This window comes from Lepidochelys kempii, chromosome 7 (assembly GCF_965140285.1).
Source record: "Lepidochelys kempii isolate rLepKem1 chromosome 7, rLepKem1.hap1, whole genome shotgun sequence".
Classification (NCBI taxonomy): Eukaryota; Metazoa; Chordata; order Testudines; family Cheloniidae; genus Lepidochelys; species Lepidochelys kempii.
In genome coordinates, this window is record NC_136386.1 from 29,079,727 (window position 1) to 29,102,686 (window position 22,960).

At 40.9% G+C, this 22,960-nt stretch overlaps 1 protein-coding gene across 2 annotated transcripts in view; it reads left to right on the forward strand.

Moving 5' to 3' along the window:
- FGD3 (FYVE, RhoGEF and PH domain containing 3) overlaps positions 1-22,960 on the forward strand; it is a 190,304-nt gene that overhangs the window by 95,886 nt on the left and 71,458 nt on the right. Inside the window, exons 3-5 of one of the 2 annotated variants that reach the window (XM_073351571.1) lie at positions 3,820-3,988; positions 5,023-5,641; positions 20,799-20,888. In XM_073351571.1, coding sequence (XP_073207672.1) covers positions 3,820-3,988; positions 5,023-5,641; positions 20,799-20,888 — 878 coding nt within the window. The remainder of the gene's footprint in view (positions 1-3,819; positions 3,989-5,022; positions 5,642-20,798; positions 20,889-22,960) is intronic. The other variant, XM_073351572.1, reaches the window with a different exon arrangement.

Sequence of the window (22,960 nt, forward strand, 5' to 3'; positions counted from 1 at the left end):
TTGAGCATTTAAAATCCCCAGGCTGTTTTTCCCCCCATATCCATTGAAGTGCTAACTGCTTGAGGAGACTAAAGGCCCAGTCCCTTGTATGGGGAGAAATTATTTCCACATGTTGCAGTCTGTACAGTGAAGTGTTAGTCTCTTTGTAGTACCAATTATTGTTTTTCTTACTAGCTCTTTAGAAATTACTTAGAATACTGTGCGTACTAGATGTTTGTCTTCTCAGCTAAGAGATATGCTTAATTTGGAAGGCCTTTTTTTTTGACAAGTGCAGGTGAGAATATCCCAAAGATCTTGATTTAAACAAAGCTTATAAAAAGCAGTCGCATAAGTAGGTAGGTATCATCATTACATGACAACAGGAAACAACCATTTTGGTCACAATCAAAAATATTTAAATATACTGTACAAAATGAGACTCCTATCTTATCATCCTGAATGCCTGTAGAAAAAACAACTTTCTGCCTTACCTTTAACCACTGTTATCCATAAAGAAAAACTGTTGACATTTCTGAAACTGAAAGGCCAGTCTTAAAGTGTAATATTGGTATATTAGTCAATACTTCCCTCCCTGTAGGTGATGTTCTCTGTGTATGTGTGTGTGTGTGTGTGTGTGTGTATATATATACTAATTAAGTGTGTATACTAATTAAGTAAGAAATTACTAGTTGCTTGGACAAATGAATACTGAGGTTCATGACCTTTGTCAACCATCCAGTTAAGTATACACACACTTAATTAGTTTTCATCTAGAATTCTTTCTCTTTCAGATTTCATTATTGAACAGTCCATTAACATTATTAATAATGCTATAAGGTATTCTGATAAATAGGAATAGCTAAAACTAGATCATCAGCTGGTGTATATCAGTGAAACTGCTCTGGATTTAGTGGAACTGTACACATTTAAAACAGCTGATCTGGCCCATTATCTGTATCTGCATCAGCTTGCTCCATTTGATTCAGATCATGTTTAAAAGTGCTCCAAATTGCATTAACATTGGTCAGCCTCATCTCCATTACTCAAATATCAACATTCCTGAAATGGTATATCCAAGCCTTCCCTCTCTCCCCCACATGGAGCAAGAAATTTAGACTAAAAGGAGTAACTCTCTTTCTATCTGGCTGAGATTCAGTTTAACACCCTGAGTAATAAAAAGTTATTGAGATAAAATGGACAAACACACATAAAGGAAGGCGTAATTTTGAAAAGTTTATCTTGCTAGTACTCCCTACACTCCTGTTGCAAACCAATTTGACACCAATCCCCAAAAGTAGATGACATATATTCAAATAGGAAAAATAAGAAAGTAAGCCAAGATTTTCAAAAGTAGCTGTTGCCAAGTAGCCACCTTCAGCAAATCAATCTCCGTTTCCTGACAGCCCCACCACTCCTGATAGTCACCCAGTGGGAATATCAGAAGAGGTTCAATTCTTTACTTCATAATTACTGCCATACTTTAAAAATATTGCTACACCTAATTCTGGTTATCCTTTAGCTTAAGTTGTAGAGGTCTGGTTTTCTAACCCTATTGCTCCGTGTGTGTATTAGTTGACAAACATGTCTGTGTGCATGCAGCCATGGAGTCATTACATTTTGGAGTAGTGATCTGTGACTTGCAGCTGCTTCCCCTTCTGGACTCAGATCTACTCTTCTTCTGTAAGAACCAAATGAAGCCTCTAGATCATTCCAAATTTCCGTTGCTGGTTTGGTTTCCCTTGGAAAAGGCCTGCACATTCTTTTGCAAACACGTGTGTGTCCACACTTCCTCACTGTATAAAACGTTCTGTTTGAAGGTTACTCATCAAGGCCTACAGTGATAAATCTTCAGCTAAGTCTGAGGAGATTTAAATGTGCAACCACCAATATCATTAATGGAAATTGGATTGCTAAATCAATCCAAGTTTGCTCAGAATTGGCTGAACTGAAGATGTAGTTTCACACTCCTCTTTTCTCTCTTCCACAAGTAAGAGGAGGGCTTGTGACCCCCCCGATAATAACCTTTTGACCCCCAGTTTGAGAACCCCTGGATTAATGCCTGCAACAATTTACAAACATTTTATAGAATCTAAACACATTCTTACAAGTCTAACACCTATCTGAACAATACTAATATATAGGCGAGCTGGTCTGGCTTCCCGCTATGAATTTGTCAGTGGTGAGCTGATGCCAACAGCCTGGCCAGAGCTGGCATCTGGTCTGCCAGTGACACAGCCACCCTTTCACATGCAAGAACATTTCCTTTACCATCTCCCCACTCTTCCTGTGCACTTTCAGTTTTCTAGAAAAAACCCCAATAGCAACCCTCTTATTTTTGAAAGGGAATTCAAGGTGGCTTTGGACAGTAGACCAATCCAGGAGTTTAATCCTACTGCTCTAAATGTACAGTAAAGCCCAAATCCTTCACAAGATGTACTTTGTGTTTAACCAGTATTGCTCAAACAAGCTGTGCAGTTTAAATGGTTATAAATGCTCCTGCATGTTGTACTCAAACACATTAAATCATCCTTAGTCATCAACTTCAGTGGAGCTGTGACAACTGACAGCAGCTAAAGATCTGCTCCAAGAAGAAAGGACAGTTAGGCTCGTTCAGATCTAGAGTCTGAAACTCTCATCCAGAGCTTTGCCTGAGTAAAGACTTCAGGAATTGGCACTCTAAGTTCGTTATCATATAATTTAAAAAAGAAAACAAAGCTCTAAAATTACTCATTCAGAACTGTTGATAATTAAAGACATTTTACAACATTAAGCACATCATGCAAACATGTTCCAAATGGACCATTTCAGCATAGTTGCTCTGACTAACATGAAAAACTTGAATTCAGCTGCTGTTCTTGAAAAGTTATTTAGGAAAACACTTTATAACTTGTGTGTCGAACTTTTAGTATATTTCCTATTAGACAATTTAGGGCTGAGTGAATATTTGGCAGCTCTGTTCAAAGAAATGCACACTTCTGGATTAATTTCACTGTCAAGTTTTTCTTAGCTTCTAGTTTAAGGTCAACTTATGTGAAGTTGCTTTCACTGCATAAAACAGTAAAAGCATGTGAAACTGTTGCCATGGGTTACTGCTTACGTATTTATAAAACCATTTACTCTGCAAAAAATGAAGAACTGACTGCATATGTTTTGCTAAATTACATTAATTAGAAGGAACTGCAAAGGACTAATTAAGAGGTTAAGGTACAATGTTGACTTTCTTTTTCAACAGATTGGAGACATGTTTAACGTAAGCACTTATTTATACAGTATCTTGTTCAGTGCGGTACCAAAAGAGGAAGGAAATTTGTGAAGAATATACCACAGAGAAGCTGGGGGAGGGAGAAGGAAATAAAGTTTTTTACATTTTCTTGCAGTGCTTCCAGTAGAATGGGTGAGCTGTCCAAATCCATATTTTTCTTATGGGATCTAGTTAAGTGTATTAGAGCAATAAGAATTCGAAGTTTTGAAAAGTCACAGTAAGGGAAATTGAGCACTATGGTGGAGATGAAGAGAGTGCTTGCACAACCAAGTCTTGGTGTGTGCACTGTGCATCCTGTTTGGCAACAAGGAAGCGGTGATGTTCTGTCAGCTACTCTGCTTTGACAGATCTGACAAAACTGTAGAAATGCAAAAGAGAAGCTAGGCTATTTCTTTAGAACATATCAAAGTGTTTTTGTGTGAAAAATATCTTGTGACTGCAGTGGTTCCGATGTAATTAATAAACAGCAGTAAAACAATGGGTGCTTCTCGCTCTTTCTTCAGAGTGAGGATCTGTTGTCTTTGTTGTTATAAAGAAGCCAGAACTTTATCCTCTCTTTTTCCCCTTAATTTTATTAGTACCTCCTAAACCTGTCCATCTCAAACCTGGGCAGGAAAGAATTCCTCCAGCACCTTCTCGGCCTTTGCCAGCTGATCCCAAGTCATCAAGAAGCTTAGTGCCTGACGAGGAAGAAACACAGACATCAGCAGGAGTCAACATCCTCATTGAAAAGTTTGAAAGTATTAGGTAAATATTTATATTTGTCTATTTCTACCTGTGTCATTTTTTGCATTCGGTTTGAAACTTTGTTTCAATGGGAGGAAAATACAAGTGTATAAAATCAAGAAATATTTATTATAACTATTGTGTACAAATTGACATAGAGCAATTTGTCTAATCATAAACCCTAAGCTTAACTGAGTGCATAGGGGGACTTGATACAAAAAGCAATGTTGCTAAAAAATGTATTGATCTATATCATGCCATGAATCCCCAAATAGGAGTTTCCACTGAAATCAGTGAAGAGTTGTGCCTAGACATAACTCAGTGTCTGCTTTTAGTTGGCAAAGTTTGGGTTGGAATTGTTTAGCTATTACAAGATCTTGATTATTGTGTGGCTTTTGATTTTATTGATTGAAAACTTTATAACATTCAATAAATGTCAGGCAAACTGCTTACAGTTTATAGGGAAGGAGAACAGATCACAGCATATTCTAGATCAGGCTAATGTACAAGCTAGTTTCTACAGAAACTGCATTTGTTGAAATTTGTTTGGTCAGTTTTACTGTAAAATTGGCTGATCTTGCAAACCCTATTCAGAGGAAATTCCCATTGAAGGCCAAGCCTGCAGGACAGGGTGTGGAGTTTAAAAAAAAAGTTCTTTCCGCTAGTTATGATATTTAAACAGATGACATGAATTTTGAAAGTTATGCTTTGATATAGGAAAATAGTACACTGCTGTCCCTTTAAAATTTCATCTCTCTTGTAGGAGATCCCCTGCCCTGAAGGGATAATTCCATTGAAGAACAATGAGTTCCTGTCTTTAAGTGGGAGAAAAGGCACTTCCTCCCTGCAGGACAGGAGGAATTTTAAAGGGATAGCAAGTGGCATGGCTTTGTGTGCAACTTTTGAATGAGTATTTGTTTCAGTCATTCTGACTAGAATTTTCAAAGGTTCTTAAGGGAGTTAGGACCCCACTGCCATTGCAACTGAATGGAAATTGGGCTCCTAACTCCCGTAAACACCTTTGAAAATCCCAGCCTCCAATTCAAATGACCAAGGTGCTTCCTCTTCATTTGTAGGCAACCTACCCACGTTCTTCAAAGAAACCAATTAAATTTAACTTTTAAGATGGAACCTGGATTGGACTCTTCCAAACAGCCAAGCTCAAGTGACTGTGAAATGGTAGCTTCCTGTGGCAGTTCTACAAACGAAAAAAGTGAGCCCGATGAAAATGAGCCAGACGTCCTGTGCAGTGCAGAACTGTCCAATGCAGACAAAATGAAAATTAAAGAGCTAAGCATCGGGGAAAACAAAAGCTCTGAAGCCTGTACTGCTGTGAATGTGAGCAAAGAGCCCTCTGGAGAGCTGGAGAGTAAGGACTCAACCTCAGAGCTGAATGGTAACGGTAAAATTCCCAACAGAGACAGTGGAATTGACAGCCCTTCTTGTAGTGTGGCGGGAGAGACTTTCCCAAATGAAGAAGGCACAGACCAGAAGAAGTCTACTGCCTCTGGGAATCCAACAGAGATGGAAACTGACAGCAAGGGTAGCAAGTCTTCACCTGTAGAGCAGAAGAGAGACTCAACCCAGGATGAAGACAGTGACCTAGATGAGGGAAGTAGCGAGGAACAAGAGACAGCAGAAGTGCCGAAGTTAGAAGATTTAGATGTAAACAAGGTAAGATACTTATTTCTTCATCGCTTTCAAACCTTAAGCCCTGATTCTGCAACTGGCCTTGTGCTGGGGAGAGACGCTTGCATCCACATTCATGGATTTTAAAGCCAGAAGGATCATTATGATCATGTCATCTGTTGCTGTGTATACCACAGGTTATACACAGAGTTAGAGTATCTCTTTTAGAAAGACCTTCAGTCTTGATTATCACTTGACTTCAAGTGATGGAGAATCCACCCCATCTTTTGGTAAGTTGTTCCAATTATGCTCAAATTGCTCTCAAAGCTAAAAAAGTGCACCTTAGTTCCAGTTTGAATTTGTCTAGCTTCAGCTGTTGGATCCCTAGGTGCAGGTGTCTACCAGTGTGGAGCTCCTGGAAGGATCAGGGCCTCACATAGTCATATTTAAAATCATAGCCATGGAAGTACTTGCACGTCATTTGAAGCCTTTGTTGTATTTTTCATAAAGGCGCTCATGCCTCTTTCTCTTTTATATATTGTGGGTGGAAATGTTTCTTATTAAGGCTGGAGTCTCTGTAAATTACATTGTTTCCAGGCAGTAATACATCTGAATACAGTGTGCAAAGGGTCCAGTCCTAGAGCAGTATTACGTAACTTATGACAAGCAAGGAGCAATACTGGTTCACTGTTCAAACAAATCTTTGCAGCTAAAAGACAACATCCTGGAATACAGAGTACTATAGCTCACAGCTGCAGCAATGTACACAACAGTCTGTAATTTTATATTAAAGGAATATGTAATTAACTGTATTTACTTGGGCTGTCAAGCGATTAAAAATATTAATGGCGATTAATTGCGCGATAAAAAAATTAGTGGCGATTAATCGCGCTGCTGAAGAAGAATAGAATGCCATTTATATAAATATTTGTGAATGTTTTCCACATTTTCAAATATATTGATTTCAATTACAACACAGAATACAAAGTGTACAGTGCTCACTTTATATTTATTTTTATTATAAATATTTGCACTGTAAAAATACAAGAAATAGTATTTTTCAATTCACTTAATACAAGTACTGGAGTGCAATCTCTTTATCATGAAAGTTGCACTTACAAATGTAGAATTATGTACAAAAAATAACTGCATTCAAAAATAAAACAATGTAAAACTTTAGAGCCTACAATTCCACTCAGACTTACTTCTTGTTCAGCCAATCGCTCAGACAGATAGGTTTGTTTACATTTGCAGGAGATAATTCTGCCCACTTCTTGTTCACAATGTCACCTGAACGTGAGAACAGGCATTTGCATGGCACTGTTGTAGATGGTATTGCAAGATATTTGCGTTTGTAAGTTGTGCTTTCATGATAAAGAGATTGCACTACGATACTTGTATGAGGTGAATTGAAAAATACTATTTCTTTTATCATTTTTACAGTGCAAGTATTTGGAATAAAAATATCAAGTGAGCACTGTATACTTTGTATTCTGTGTTGTTATTTAAATCAATATATTTGAAAATGTAGAAAAACATCCAAAATATTTAATAAATTTCAATTGGTATTCTATTGTTTAACAGTGTGATTAAAACTGAGATTAATCATGATTAATTTTTTAAATCACAATTAATTTTTTTGAGTTAATCATGTGAGTTAACTGCGATTAATTGGCAGCCCTAGTATTTACCACTTAGTAGTAGAATTGGTTGGAAATTTTTCCAGCAAAAGATAAAATGCTATTGTGCCTATTTCCTTGACCAACTTACACCATCTCATATGAGCAGGTCTGGCCCATGGTGTAGACCTTATTATAAAGTCACTGTTATGTAGCAAGAATATAAGGCCTGATTCTCCTCCAAAGTACCCTAGTGTAAATTGGGAGCAATTTACTTGAAGACAAAGCTGTAATACCAGTGTGAATGAGAGGAGAATCAAATTCCTGGATCCAGGAACATTTACAACCCTCCACTTGCAAATGGAAATGTAGAAACCCAAGTGAATCTTGTGAATCTTGATGGGCTCAGAACTTGTTAATAATTGTAAATCCACATGCATCAAACACAGTGTTCTTCCTGTAGCACCATCAGTTAGTAGTCTGAGCCAAGTCAGAAGGAAGGACAAAAACATTGATTTTGGTGTCACTGAGACCATTAACTTCAGAGAAAGAGCTGACGTTAAGGCAAAACTTGCAAGTTTATTCTGGCAAATGCGGCTTCTCAAAGTGAAGGTTGTTTACATTTTCCAAACAGCGAGATGAATGAATACACAGTCCATTCTAGTGTCAAACAAAACTTTCCAGCATAATTGTAATAGTTTATATTTATGTAGCTAGAATTTTTCATCTGGGGGATCCCAAAGTGCATTGTAGGCTTAACCAACTCACTGTTGAGAAGATGACTTCACCAACTGTATAAGTCCACCAACCCTGAGCTGGACAGCCGCAACCATTCAAGAGTATACGCAGCATGGCAATGCTCCAATTTTAGAACAAATACTGAGATAAAAGAATCACTGTCTGGCAGATAGCGGAAGCCTGAGCAATAACTAATGTGGGTTTGATAAACTACAGCTACTTGGAAAAACCTGATTGCTCTTTTGACAAAACGACACCATCGGTCAATGAGGGTAAAGCAGCAGAGGAGATATATTTGGATTTGCTTCCCTGTGCATTTTTTGTAGTTCACAAAAACTGCAGACACTGAGAACCATGAACCCGATACAGATTTTATACCATCTGCACTGGACAATGAAGACTTTATAAAGTTTATATCAGGTCCAGAGCTACTGTGAACCTGCTATGGTCTGATGTAGGTGCTGTGGACTTAAACATTTGCAGGGAGATAAAAATGGAGTCGTGCAGGAATCAGGGTATGGAGGCTTGAGAAGCTGAATCAGGGGGCTATCTGGGCACCCAGGAAGGCTGCAGGATCTGCTTAGGGCCAAAGGAAATCTGCACAAGACTCTCTGCATGGACTCTGAGTGCGGACTAGAGGGAAAGCCCTTTGGAACATAGTGGTGCAGGATTCATCAGAAACTGCTGGGGGAGGATTCAGAGAAAGGAACATAGTGAAGCTCTTCAGGACTGTGGGTCCCCTGACCTATAGAAGTGAGCTCCCCTTTCCTCTCTGGCTCCCCCAGGCCGTGATTTCTACTAATTTTCCTAGCTTGCTTCCAGGCAGGCCTTCTAAACCTCATAAAACTGGCTGCAGGTTTTAGTAGGTCTTCAGGAACCATTCATTTATAAAGTCCGCATTCAAGTCTTCCAGTACTGTGGGCTTCTGTAAGCTTTATAAAAAGTTCACACTAGTCCATGTAGACTTTATAAAATCTTCATTAGGCCCAGGTTCTGATCAGGATTTACAGCAAGTCTTGGGGACTTCAGGAGAGCTGCGCTATGGCAAAGCTGGGAAGAGGAACGGGGGTGGGGGGGGAAGGTATAGAGCAGTGGTTCTCAACCTGGGGTGCAGGGCACCCTGGGGGGCCATGAGCAGGTTTCAGGGGGTCAGCCAAGCTCGGCCGGTGTTTCACTCGCTAGGGCCCAGAGCAGAAAGCTGAAGCCCCGCCGCTCAGGACTGAAGCCCAGGGCCCTGAGCTCCATTGCCCAGGGCTGAAACTGTAGCTTGAGCAACTTAGCTTCATGGTGCCCCTTGTGGCATGGGGTCCTATGCAGTTGCCCTGCTTCCTACTCCTTAACGCCGGCCCTGGCTTTTACATGGAGAAAAAACATTGTGGTACAGGTGGGCCGTGGAGTTGTTATAGCATGTTGGGGGTGGAGGGGTGTCTCAGAAATAGAAAGGTTGAGAAACCCTGGTATAGAGCCTAAGGAAGCACGGGAAGGCTGGGAGTGGAGGGGAGATACTGTGGGAAAGCCAGCTGAGAAGCTGGGGATCTAATGAGAGCTTCTGGAATGACAGGTGGAATTCTATGGGGAATTTGAGCTATGGATGGGTCACTTGAGCTGGGGTTGTTTGTCATACATCCAGGGAACCTACCTGACTCCCTCGGCACACCACAAAGTCTGCAGAATCCTGGTTGGCCATTTGCTGTTGACTTACTTCAAAAGTATGCCTTTATCTCCCTCATAATTGGTCCTGTGCCTTAAATCTCCTGTGGAGTTTCTAGATCAAACTTTTTCTGAGATAAACCACGGCTAAAAAAGACTTACTCATGTTTTCTAAATTACACAGATTTTTTTTTCCTAAGTCTCAATCTCAGAAATGGCTGGCCTGAATTGCTATACACTAGGCCAAAAGACCATGCAAGATCAAATAAGAAAAATTGTCTGGGTATGGGAAGGGCCTGGGAATCTGGACAACATCAACAAGAAAAGTGAAAGAGTTCTTGAGCACACAAACATCTCCGTTGTGCTGCAAATGTCCTTGCTTACGTCGAACACTCTGGACTCTAACCCTACGAGCAGGGCTTTCTGAATCAAACATGTGCAGCTGCTTGCTGTTTATTTGTACTGAGGTGTAGTTCTTAGGAGCCCCAGCCATGGACCAGGACCCCTTTTGCTAGGTCCACACAGAACAGAAAGAGGGTCCTTGTCCCAAGGAGCTTGCAGTCTAATCTATTGGTGATAGCAGCAGCAGGCTGGTAGATACGATGATGATGTGTGTAGTATAAGAATCTAGACAAGATACCTTTGTACTAACTGTATCACTGTGCTCCAATAATTTCTGGTTTTCACATAGGTGATCCTTTACTAAGACTCAGTTTTGGAAATATTGTATTTCTTTGGTCTCCTGTGATAAACCTTCATAGCTCTGTCACTTAATTCCAACACCAGAACTAAAAATGCTACAGAGTCAGATTGTAGAAGGGCTTGGATGGCTTGGGGATTGAAGCCTTCCCCTGCAGTCCACTGGTTCAAATCGAATTGGTAGTAACAGAAAGGTGTTACAATCTGAGTGCTGTTCAGTGGTCTTTGTGAACTGTCATGATTGTTCAGTCCATTTCCCAGTGGATGTGTGTCACTTTTGCAAAATCCCGACAGCACCAGGAGATGTGAATAAGGCACTTTTCTCACTAGCCCTGCAGTCACCAAAACACATTTTGTTTTCCAGTTTAACGTTTCTTTGAAGACTAAATTCAGCTAGTTGAACCTCAGGTTGCCAAACAGAAAAGGGAGATCTATGCATTTACTGTTTCTGTTGTGGACCGAAGGCTCACCAGATGTAAAATGTTACAAAGCTAATAATGGACCCAATCTAGAGTCCAACCGTATGTATTCAAGTCAAACTGGGCTCCGAGGAAGATTTGTTTTTGTAAGGAATGCAGGCTCAAACCAGATTTATTCCTTGTGTAAATGCAATGGGATGGATTTGGTTCATTTTAAAGATGTGCTTTACTGACACACCAACATTTTATAAGATATTTGAGTTCCAGGGTGCAGCATTTATAATAATACTCCTTGCTCCTCTGAGATAATTTATGTAATTAAATATATATATAAAGTTTTCATTGGGAGTTTTAAATAACATAAACCATGTGTTTGAAGTAAAGCTAATTGTTACTTTGCTTGGTGCTTTGAGTAGGTTAGGGAATCTGTAAATAGAGACTTAACTTTGCAATTTAAATGAGAAACTCTTGAGGGGAAGGAATTATCCCTATCGCCAGGATTTCAATATTACATTGCCACGTTGTCCTCCCTTCCGCCTCCTTGATTCGGCTCACTTTGACTGTTATGGTTGTTTGGTGCTATGGAATGAACTGGGGAAAGCCCAGAGCATGCGTATTGCCTTATCTGACAGCCTTGTGCGGAGGAAAGCTGGGAAGGTTTTTTAGGCTGCCCTGTCCCGATTGACTGTTCCATTACTGCTCATTCTGGAACTGTCAGCTGGAGAAAGGTAGGGCCCAATCAGGCTGAAAGTTTATTTCACTCTTCCCAAAACCAGTTATTGTGTGGAAGGGAGGTTTCCCTTAAAATTAAAAAGCTCCTGCCCAGTTATAAGGGAACGAAGAAACATCAATCACCATCAGCTCTTGAGATTGGGGGCAGAGAGAGTGCCTCCTCCCTGTCTGAAAAGGACTTTTTAGAAAAAAAACATGCCCGGGGTTGGACCTGTTTCTTCCTGCTTTTTCTCTACACACACACTCAGACCCATACAAGTGCCCCAGACGTTGCAGCCACTCAGCAGGGGTAACTAGTAACTGTAGTAACATCCATGTCTCTGGAAAGCTTTGTATCTTGTAGTCCGAACAGGGTACATAGTAATTACAGCTGCAGGTTGGTTTAATAATGACTTGATGATTCCCAGTCCACCAATTTAAATGGAGATCATGAATAATTGCTGATCTTTCTTCCCCCCACACTGTATTTTTCACACACACACACACACACACACACACACACACCAGCCAAAAACAACAACCTTTTGAATCAATAAACCTTTGCTGGTGAAGTACTATTCCCTACTGTGAAGCTTGCATTTTTCTCTTTAGACTAGCTTTAAATATCCTATGTCATGTAGCTTCTCTTTGGAGTCTAACACATCTCACTATCAGCACACAATTACTGGAATATATTTTTAAAGTAATTGGGATTTTTATCTGTGTTTTGTCAAAATGAAAATGGACAAGGGGAGCTTATCAGTTTTGATAATGTCTGAGAAAACGTCATCAGTGCAGAAACTGAGACATGTTAGCCTTGATATACTTACAAGAGAGTGAATGAAATGAAAGTGGGATTGGAGCCACTATCATGTTCTGTAGACTATTAATGTCAGCGTTTTTGGTGGAACTACGGTTTCGCATGGACTGAGTAAAACTTTTGAAAGTGAGAACACTTTTTCATGTCTTTTTATTTAAATGTTTGCAGTAAAAGGAAAAATAAGTAGAGAAACTCCTCAGCAGACAAACCCCCCCCCCCGGTTGTCCATCACTATATTATTTGAGTGCCTTTCACATAACAACGATGGCAATAGCAAAGCCTATAGGGGACTTCATGGAGTCTCTGGCTTATCTCCTTTTGTGGCTGAAAACTCTGATTGGTGTAGGGATTTGGGGTTTTTTGTTTTTTGTTTTTTCATTACCTGTTTTTCAGTTTTTGTTGGAGGGTGTCTTTGGATAGAAAGGGGTGTCGATGTTGTGTTATTTCTATGGTATTTGCAGTGTTGTTCCCAGAATATGAGACACAAGCTTGTCTCCTTCACCAACAGAAGTTGGTCTAATAAAAGATATTACCTCACCCAGTTTGTCATTACAGTGGTGGAAAGATGTCATCAAGTAGGAAGGTTTTGCAATGTTTCCTAAAGATGCTTAGGCTCTGGAGTCATCTAAATTTCTCTGGACGTTCATTCCATAGCTGGATCCCCTCATTGTCCCTAGCTCTCATGTACTTCATCCTGGGCTGTGTGATCTGCACTGTCTCAGGGGAGCACAACTGTCTTGGTAGTTCATAAATCGTAATTAGGTCTATAATGTAATTGGAGATTGATCTATTTATTCCATTGAAAATTAGAAACAAGATATAGGTCCTGCTGTGACTATGTAACTATACAATAGATTATTTCTTACAAAGAGGCCAAAAACCCCACACCTCAATCTCAAAGAAAGATCTTCCTGTTCTCTTGCTATTTTCTATTCCCACTACCACCTAGGGCCAATAATACCTCTTGGTGAGGAAAGATGCAGAAGTATAGGCTGTAACTATGTGTGTGGGTTGGCTTCTATATCATCCTGGATTATGGGCTGACCAAGATGGGTTTATTCATGGGATTTGGCCATATTGGATCTCGTTACTCCATCAAGTCCAGTATTCTGCTGCTGACTGTGACAAGTATCTGAATAGAACTCTGCATATTTGTTGTCTATATAGTTAATTGAAAGTTCAGCCTGTCTCAAGGTTGAAGAACTATAAGCGGAGTTTCAGTTCCAATTTTGTGGCATAATTTATCTGTTGGGAAACTTCACCTGGATTTCTGGGTCAAACTATTGGTCAGATTATCTCTGTGTGTTCAGAATAACTTTCTTTGCCTTAAAGAGGATGTGAAATCATTATGTTTGCTTCCTGATTCAACCTTTAAAGTCGCACCATTCTAAAGGTTGAAACACGTTTCTTAATTTATTTCTTTAGTGGCTTATGTGCAATGGAGTGTTGCCTCTTTCTTTCCTAAGTCAGTGACATTTAAAGACCACAAATAGATTCACCTAGTTTTCCCTAAAGTGCGCAGCTGCTTTGTCAGTCTTTTTGTCTTAATGGTGGTTAAGAAACAATGGATTTGCTATCTAATCACAATCAATTTATTGGCAACCCCTAGGATAGTGAGGCATCCAGGCTATAAGGAAGTGGATTTAATAGCCTAGGAAATAGATTACCTTTCACTACTGTTTTCAACATTTTTTTTTTTAGTAGGAATTTTTTCCATAACAATTATTTGCCAGAAACTTTTGTGATTTTAAAAAGAGCTTGATCATATTTGACTTTGGATTACTTTTCACATAAGATATATGTTGCTAGTCTGTCTGTTTGGCAAGATTCAAGACACACCCATCTTATAATAAACTGGAGATACTAGCTGCGTATTCCTGTTGACTTAACCTACAGCTCTGCCTAGTCTATGAGGAGTTAGTGTCATGTGTCACTTGAACAGTAATTTTCCCCAGATTTAAAGTCAGGGCTTGGATTTGACCTGTTATTTCGCTGTGATGTATGTTCTTAACATAATCACTGCTCTAATGAGCTCCTCCACAAGTGCGTGTGCTTTCTATGGGAGAGAACCCATGTGGAATTATGGGTGATTGTTCATTTGACCCAACTCTTCTTGTGTCCCCTCCCACTTCTACACAATACGCATATGAGGTAGAATGCCCCCCATTTGCCTCTATGGGTGGGGGAGCTTGATGGGGCTGTCTGTGAAGGGGGACAGTCCCAGTAGTGAGGAAGGGGACACTCGATGAAGGACACAAAGTAGCTCTCCCTTTCCCAAACCCCCCCCCCCGCTTTCCCCCCTGGCCCCAAGTGTCTGGGACCCACTGGCCAGCTGGGAGGAAGAGGTGCTGATTGGCCAGCATTCCCCAGCTCCCAGGATTTAACCTGGAGTGGGGGCCATATCTAGCCTCTCTTGGCTCCATTCCAGCAGGAAAGAATTACTCGCCACTCACCTGCTTCCCTCTTGGTCTAGGGCAGAAGCAATCTGCACTCTCCCATTTGTTGGTACAGCTTACTTCCCTTTTGGCTCTGGCTCAGCTGCACTGTCTCTTGCATTGGAGGGGAGGCGGGGTTTTGCAGAGCCTTGGCTGTGCCCACTAACCCTCTCCTGTTTCCCCCACTCCACCCACTTCTGCAGGAGGAGTAGCAGTCCCAGCAGTGGCTGCTTTTCCTAATGTGTGGGGGTGAGCAATGTGGATAGCTTATCCCAGGGAACAAGGGAGCTCTTCACTCTCCTGAGTGGTTACATAGCAGGACATGTGATTGAGCTCTGAGGAAGTGCAGTGCACACTTACGGCAAGCAAGCTGTCCAACTCGGCTTTGTGTGTGTAATTACCCATTTGCCTCTGTGACTGTGATAACTGCACACACAGTTTCAGAGATCCCTCTGCATATGCGTGAACCTGGGCCTTTGCTTTAGGAACATGTGGTCCAGTGTTTTTGCTAAAGTAGGATTTGCCCCCATTTTTTAGTGTTGGAGAATAACTATAGCCACGTATGCGTTGTGGTTGGGAAGAAGTAATTGGACTATTTGAAAAGGAATGAATGACCATAGTGCAATCATTACTTTCAACACGCTGTAATAAGCTTCCCATGTCTGCAAAATAAATGCCTACTGCTTCCCTTTTTCTTGTCCTTCTGCTCATTCAGCCAGCATAATACTTAAACTACTTCAGAATATTTTTAACAGCTGTAATATACAACATGGTCATACTGACTAATCATCCAGCAAGACTATTAGGAAGAACAGAAGTTGAGTATATTTATAACGCATGTGTATACGCAGTAGAGGAACATATTTTACAACTTCCTGAAAATTACACTCGTGTTATCGGTATAATATGTGCTTATTAGTAAAGCTAGCTTCACTGGTGCCCATTGTATAATATCAAGAATTTATTTATGCATAGTCTGGAGTTTAAGTTTACAGGTATCTTTAGTCATTTATGCTAAATAAATAAAATAATCGCTCTGACCATTACTCCCAAGAGTAAAAGTTTATGTTTCAGTGCTGAGTTTATGCTTGGTAAAGCCTTGGAGCCTTAATCTTTTTGACATAAAGCTGAACTCAATGGCTGGATGACAACATTATAATCAGCTAGTGATTTCGTTCCACACATCAATAGAGGCACTTATACAGCTCTTTTCATCCAGAAAATCTCAAAGCACCTTCCAGAAATGGGCAAACATCACTTTCTCCATTTTACAGGTAGGCAATGAGAGATTAAGTAACTTGCCCATGAGTGATGTGATGGGGTCAGGCTGGACGGCTATAGGAGAGTGATCCTATTGGGTGCTTGGAAGTGGGTAGGTACAAGCCGCACACAGCTAAAAGCCCCTCTCCCAGCCGGGGGACGAGCTACTGAGCCCAGAACTCAACCAAGTTTGGGGGACAACAGAGGAAAGAACAAGAACAGGCGTAGGGTTCAAACTGTGAAGACTAGGGAACCTGAAGGGGACACCGAGCAGAGAACCCCAGACAATGTCCACTACTCCTCAAAAGTATCCAAGAAGCTAGCAGACACAGCCCAGAGGAACTCTGCCCGGATGTGTGAGTGGATAAAGGAACAAAAACAGGCTCCACAGTCACAGAGCCTCCCCTCAGCCAACCTCCTCTCCCTAGTGTTATAAATGGCCACCTTGGCCATAGCTAGGAGGAGGTTGACGAGGAGGTCCCTTGACTTCGTGGGGCCACAGATGGGGTATGCATAAACAAACAGGTGGGGGAAAAGTGCAGCCAGAACCTCTATAAGAGGTTCTGGAGGAGCCGGAAGAGGGGCTGCAACCTGGTGCACTGAAGATACACATTTCCCTCATGCCACAGAAAGGACAGGCTTCAGGGATGGGAGTGAACCGCTCCAGGTACACGCCTGTGCTCACAACTCCATGGTGGAGCTGCCAGCTGATATCCCCGGCGGGCTGCAAAACTAGGGTAGAATACAAGCTGGCCCACCGGGGTTTCCCACCCTCCATAGCTGGTAATAGATCCCGCTACTTGGTGTCCAGGTGGGACGTGAGGGTGGGGAAATGAAGCATGTGGACCATGAACCTGTACAGCTGTTCTCTCGGCGTGGTTCAGAAACAAACCGGCTGCAGAGTACACAGCTGGCTTGGGGTAAGAGGAGGACGGGGTCGGGAGGGCTCACGGGGCAGCGGCCCATTGGAAAGGTCCAGAAGGCCTGGGGTGAGGAGTGGGTGGGGAGTGTCCTCTCGCAGGACCCGCTCGAGGTCGACCCGAGAAGCGGTTAGTAAGGCGGCCTCAACCTCCTGAAGTACGCACCGCGAGGTCCAAAGGGTGGAGAGCCCCATGCGCCAACCTAGCCAATAGAAGGCAGGTATATTAGCCCCAGGATAAGCAAGTCACTTTTCCCCTGGTAATTGAACAGGGGTTACTCCAGGTTAATTAGGATAGCTGGGGCCAGTCAAGGGCCTGCCAGAACCTGTTAAAAGCCTCCCCTCCAGTCAGATAGGTGTGCACAATAGGAGTTGTGGGGAGCAGGCGTGCTACTGGAGAGCCGGACAGTGCAGACACTGACAAATGCCAGAGACAGACCTCACAGGTACAGAGGTGAAGAGCAGGGGAAACCCTGCCCAACAGGGCGTACAGCCCTTTCAGGCCCCAGAGGTTTGCGGAGAAGAGACTCCGCCAGAGGGGAGAGACTGAACTGGCTGCCTGGCCTGCCACCACAAAATCCGGAGGAGTTACCAGAGGCTAAGAGGAAGGCTGGGAGGAACCCCTGCCCAGACAATGTGGGGGCAGTAAACCCAGGGGTGTGGGGAAATTCCCAGGGAGAGAGGAATCCCCCAGCCCACTGCTAAGAGGAAGCACGGAACCCACCAAAGTGGAGAAGGAGCGCTGCTGCAGTGTATAGCAAATCAGTGGTATGGTTTGGAAGAGAACCTGGGTTTCCTGATCAACAGGACTGTGTTCTAACCATTACACATGCTGCCTCCCAAGCATGTGTTTTCTAGCTCACTCTTTTTCACCAACTTTTGTTGTCTAACTCATATTGGGTTAAAACCTGCTTGCTTTACTCAAGTAAAGAGGCTTATTGCCTTCAGTTGGATTATTTACATACATGAGTAAACTGAGCAAGAATTAGCATATAATGTCTTCATCTATATGGCAATTTGCTTTGTGTTAATTTTACCTTTATAAAATGTAGAGCCTGGAAGTTTCATGCTTTTTTTTTGCCCTAGTATCTTTAAGGCCAGATTCTGTAATCTTACTCACATTGATCAGTATTTTACTCAAAGAATACTAATTGCAGAGTTAAGTATGGCTCAATCTTGGTCGAATCAGACCCTTAATTATTCAAACAACAGAAGGCTGCAAGAGTAGGACTGTCTATAACAATTAATTCACTTTGTTAAAGGTTATGCCAGTGAGAAAATTAGCAACCAAGCATTCATTTAAGACGTTCAAGGTGACTATACAGGGAAATGATTGAAAAATACAGCAACTTAAATGCCCATATCTCTGCCACCACCAGCAGTTGCTGCTGTAGTGTAATATCACTTTAAAGAATTAGGTCCAGCTTGAGCTAAAATTATCTTTAGCCATTGTTTGGTATTTAAACAGATGTCAACATGTTTTTTGGAAATGTAAACTGAGTTACAGACTGTGAGGCCCAGGACATTAAAAGTAACTGTGTGCTATATAAAGCTTTACTTTTGAGAAGTAATGTATTTGGTTAAAACTAATTCTTTTCAAGTTCTGAATTCAAACAACTGAAAAGATAGCTTTAGTGGCTGGCATGGTGGTCAAGTTAAAGCAGGTTGAACTTCATGCCTTTCACTTAGAAACTCCTTCATTTTCAGCAAAATTGGCAAGTAACTAACTTTCTCCCCATGAAGAGATCCATCCATTGCTAACAACTTGAACGACCAAAGAGATATCTTGGTATAAAGTAATATGTTTTTTTTATTTCCCTTTTGCAAGTTCAAAGTTTATGAAAGCAGTGGTGTCCCATCATTTACTATAAATAATAGGCACAAAGATCAGTACTTATTCTGTGTAGAGTCAGGTAGGACACAATGCAATACGTTTAAAATGATACGTTATTTCAGTTTACTTTACATGCTATGATTTTAATATTGGGAGGGTTGCAATAAGAGCTTATTTCACAGGACAGCTATATCATAAATTATCCCATTGCCCACAGCAAGCTGCAATGCACAGTACATCGGAACTGAGGAATTGCATCAGAGTAAGATGAAAGAAATATCTTTACAGAACAATCAGGGAAATGGATTCCTATCCTCTGTCAGTTAGTGGTTGACTTAAGTTCTGAATCATGCATGTTTTATCCTAGCTAATGTAACTGTAGAGTTCTCATTTATCCATATAAATGTCTAATTTCTGAATTCTGCCAAGTTCTTGATCTCAATTCTGTTTTGCGACACTGAGGTCCACAGGATAAATTTAAGTGTTTTCCTTTTATTAATTTAAATTTGTTGGCTTTAAGTTTCACTGAATGTTCCCTGGTTTTGATTATAAACAGGAATTAATAGGAACACTCGATTTACCTTCTCTATGCAAAAAGTACCCCATCAAGTCCCCTTTTGTTTATCTCCTCTCTAAACAGTCCAGTCTTTTCAATATCTCCTCTAACGGAAATCTTTTCATGCTTTTAATTATTTTTGTAACTTGTCTCTGGTCCCTTCTGTTTTTCATGTGTTTTGGGGATTGGATGATCAGAAGTGGATGAAGTATTTCCTGTAAGGCTATACCATCCATTTATATTAATGACATTCTAATATTTTCAGTATTATTTTCTCTCTCACTTGTAATCACCCCATTATTTTGCTTTTTTGATCACCACTGCACATTGAGCAGATGTTTTCATTGAGCTGCTGACAGTGAAATCCATGTTTTTCCCTTCAGTGGGTACAATTAACTTAGAATCCAGCACTCTGTATAAGTAGTTCAGATTATTCCTTCAAAATATGTTAGATTCCCTTGAATTTCTCATCTCTGTGCCATTGCCCAATCATTGAGGTCTCTGGAGTTTCTCAGTCTTCTAGTCTTGACTAACCTAAATAATTTATATGTGCATATTTTGCCCTCTTTCTGCTCATCCATTTTTCCAGATTATTAAAGGTGTAATCATTTTAATACTAAATACTGATGCTAGTACAGAGACTTCTCAAGTTTCCCTATCTTTACACGGTAATCATCTGCTAATTTAAAAACCTGTATATTTTCTAATGGGACCACTACAGAGAGAGGAGATATTGTTTCATCATAAGCACACAGTTTGCATTTAAAATCTCGGATACTACAAATTGTTGATGGATATTAAAGAATTTGTCAAGAGGATAAATGTATTTCAGTCAGCAACATGCTGACTCAATGAATTTTAAGAATTGAAAGGACTGAATTTATATACAGTCTAAGGCTAAACTAAGACTGAAGTGGGGACGTTATAATTAATGTCAAGTGATTGAATTATGTAAAAACCAGGACTGGGGAGAAATAGTTTGGTAGAAGGAATAGCACTAAGAATAATGGGATGAAAATAAGACAAGGTGAATTTAGCCTGAATATCAGAAAAAACTTCCTAATAGCAAGTGTAAGAACCTCTAAAGGGAGGTAGTGGAAGCTGCATCCTTATGCATTTAAAACTACACCATGCATTAGAAATATACTGTAGTGTACTCTGGTTTCTAGTCATAGCTCGTGAATTTAAAAATGGACATCAGGTAAAGTGGTGTCTAGCATGTTAGTCACCAGATTAGTGTGCTAATATTTGTAAAGGCCTGAAAACCGAATTTAAAGATTTTTCTGGTTTGGGGTATTCTATCATTTGTAGCAAAATAAAGAGAACGGAAGTGCTATCACAGCCAGCCATCACATGTTAATTAGGTTTTAGACAATAACTTTGAAAATGCACTAGCAGCAAACAGATCCTTTGATTAGAAATGCTGGGGCAGTTTCTCCCATGGGATGACTTAATACTAGTGAGTCTTGGGAAATAGAATGTTTGATGAAAATAGGGTTTATATTAATTCTTGGATAACTTCATTTGTAATATTTTTTTCAGTGTACAGAGCCGCAAAAGCTGTTCAACATTGCCAATGAACTGCTTCATACAGAAGAGGCTTATGTTAAAAGACTGCATCTACTGGACCAGGTAATTCTGCTTAGATCAAATTGTGCTTCATTTTCAATACACAAAACAGATTTCTTCAGATAAATGTGGATGTTGTGATTACTTTGTACATAGTTTAAGACTTTTTCTGTGACATCAGATTATTAGTAAGGACAAGTAAAATTTAGGTAAACATTATAGGTAGGTTTGAGAGTTGGCTTGGTAATTTCCCCTTAAAATCATGGATGAGTCATAGAAAGTGTTACTAAAATGCAGTCATGATCTTGCCATTTCTTAATAGGTTACTCACTGCAAGACATTTCTTCCTCTCCATCCTCCAGCCCACAGTCCTATTTCTACTTCCTTTTTCTCTGGCTTCCAGTATTCCTACACTGGCTGGCATTTCCAGCTCAGGCTCCAGATGAACAGCTCTTATACCATTTACAACTCAGCCTACAGGTATTGCACATGCTTTGGTTCCCATTAGAGTTATTGTGCACAAAGTATGTTAAGTGCACATGGTAGAGAAGCTGGTTGCAAAAGCTAAAACTGGTTTTGCTGGTGGAAGGAGGAGTTCAGCTTACTAGAGACAAGACAGTAGAAGTTGGTTGAAGACAGTGGTGGTGGAGAAGGGCTCTAAACAGCTACCACCTATTTTTTTTTTAAATCCCTTGATCTGTGCTGAGTACCATTAAAACAGGCCGTAAGGAGCAGGAAAGAATTAACTCAACTACCAGCACTGTAGGGACCACAAAGAGGAAGCAGTTACTGAACAGATACTGAAAGGAAATCATGGGCACAGTAAAATGCTTTGTGATACGATAGGATCTGTGACAGCTTTGTGACCCCTGACAGGCTTTTGTCAGTAGGAGTTGGGCCTGCATCAGCTCAGCAGAATCAGGCCCTTTATGTCTCTGGATTCTTCACCTGGCCACACTCTTTAATTTACCTCCTTCATGTTGTGGGTAAAAGTAAAACTGGTGCAACGATACTGCAGTTTTTAACTTCAGTGGTGTGTTTAAAATGGTTAGCGGTTAGAATTGTTTAGAAAAGTTGACTCCTCTGTCTGTAGTACTGTGATATTTTGGGGATCACCCAGATCAGGAAGATGTCTGTCACCTCCAGCTCTGTCACCTTAGTGTGCTGCTATGGCTCAGATCCCTGATGCCAGTCGCCTGCCCAAGGTCTCATCCTGGCTTCCACCAGCCTAGTTACTCCTTGCAGGCTGATTTCAGGAGTCCTTCCAGTTCTGAGTCTCCCCGTCTTTCACAAGTTCTTAACTCTGACTTTTCTCTTCCTATCTGTCACCCCCAAAGGCGTGAAACCAGTTCCCCCCCCCCTCCACACAGTTTGCACAACAGAGACCTGCGTAGGATAAAAATAAACAAAAGGGTTGTTTAGTAGAAAAACCACAGACTCAAGATGAAATAGTAAGGGAAGCCAACATACACAAGTGACACAGAAAATAAACATAAAGGCACCAATTCAGGTGTAAAACTTCTATATTAGATAAAGTCCCTTTTTGAATACAAATTACCTATTGCATTTGAACAGTTTTCCAGGCTATCCCCTAACTCTGGGGGGAATCCAGCATTTCACAGACAGCTTCCCACTTAGAAGCTGTCCCTCTGTTTCTGAACAGATTTCACTTTAGCCCCCTTCCATTTTAAAAGGGCTTGCAGGTTCAGTTTTGTGGGTCTCTCTTCCCCTCCCCCCCCTTCAGTCACTATAGATATTCAAAGTGGGGGAAACTCCCTCCTTTCTTAGTTTTCAAAGCCTGGGGTTTTCTTTTCAGTTTCAAGTTGTTCCCATTTACTTTGATTTTTCCTCAATGTTTTTTTCCTGGGCTGAACGATTGCTTGGTGCGTGGAGTGAGTCCCATCTGATTGGGGAAGCAGCCCCTCCCTGCCTGGCTGCCCATCAACCCATTGTGAAGTGGAGGTGAAACTGCACCACAGGTTATGAGCACAGTTTCCTATATACACAAATTCCTAACCACAATCTGTATACGTGTGTCGTAATGAGCAGCAATTTCTGAACACTACAAGCTTTCATAAAAGACCAGGCTCGATTTTTTTTTTTAATACCACACTAATACAGGATGCAGTCAATTG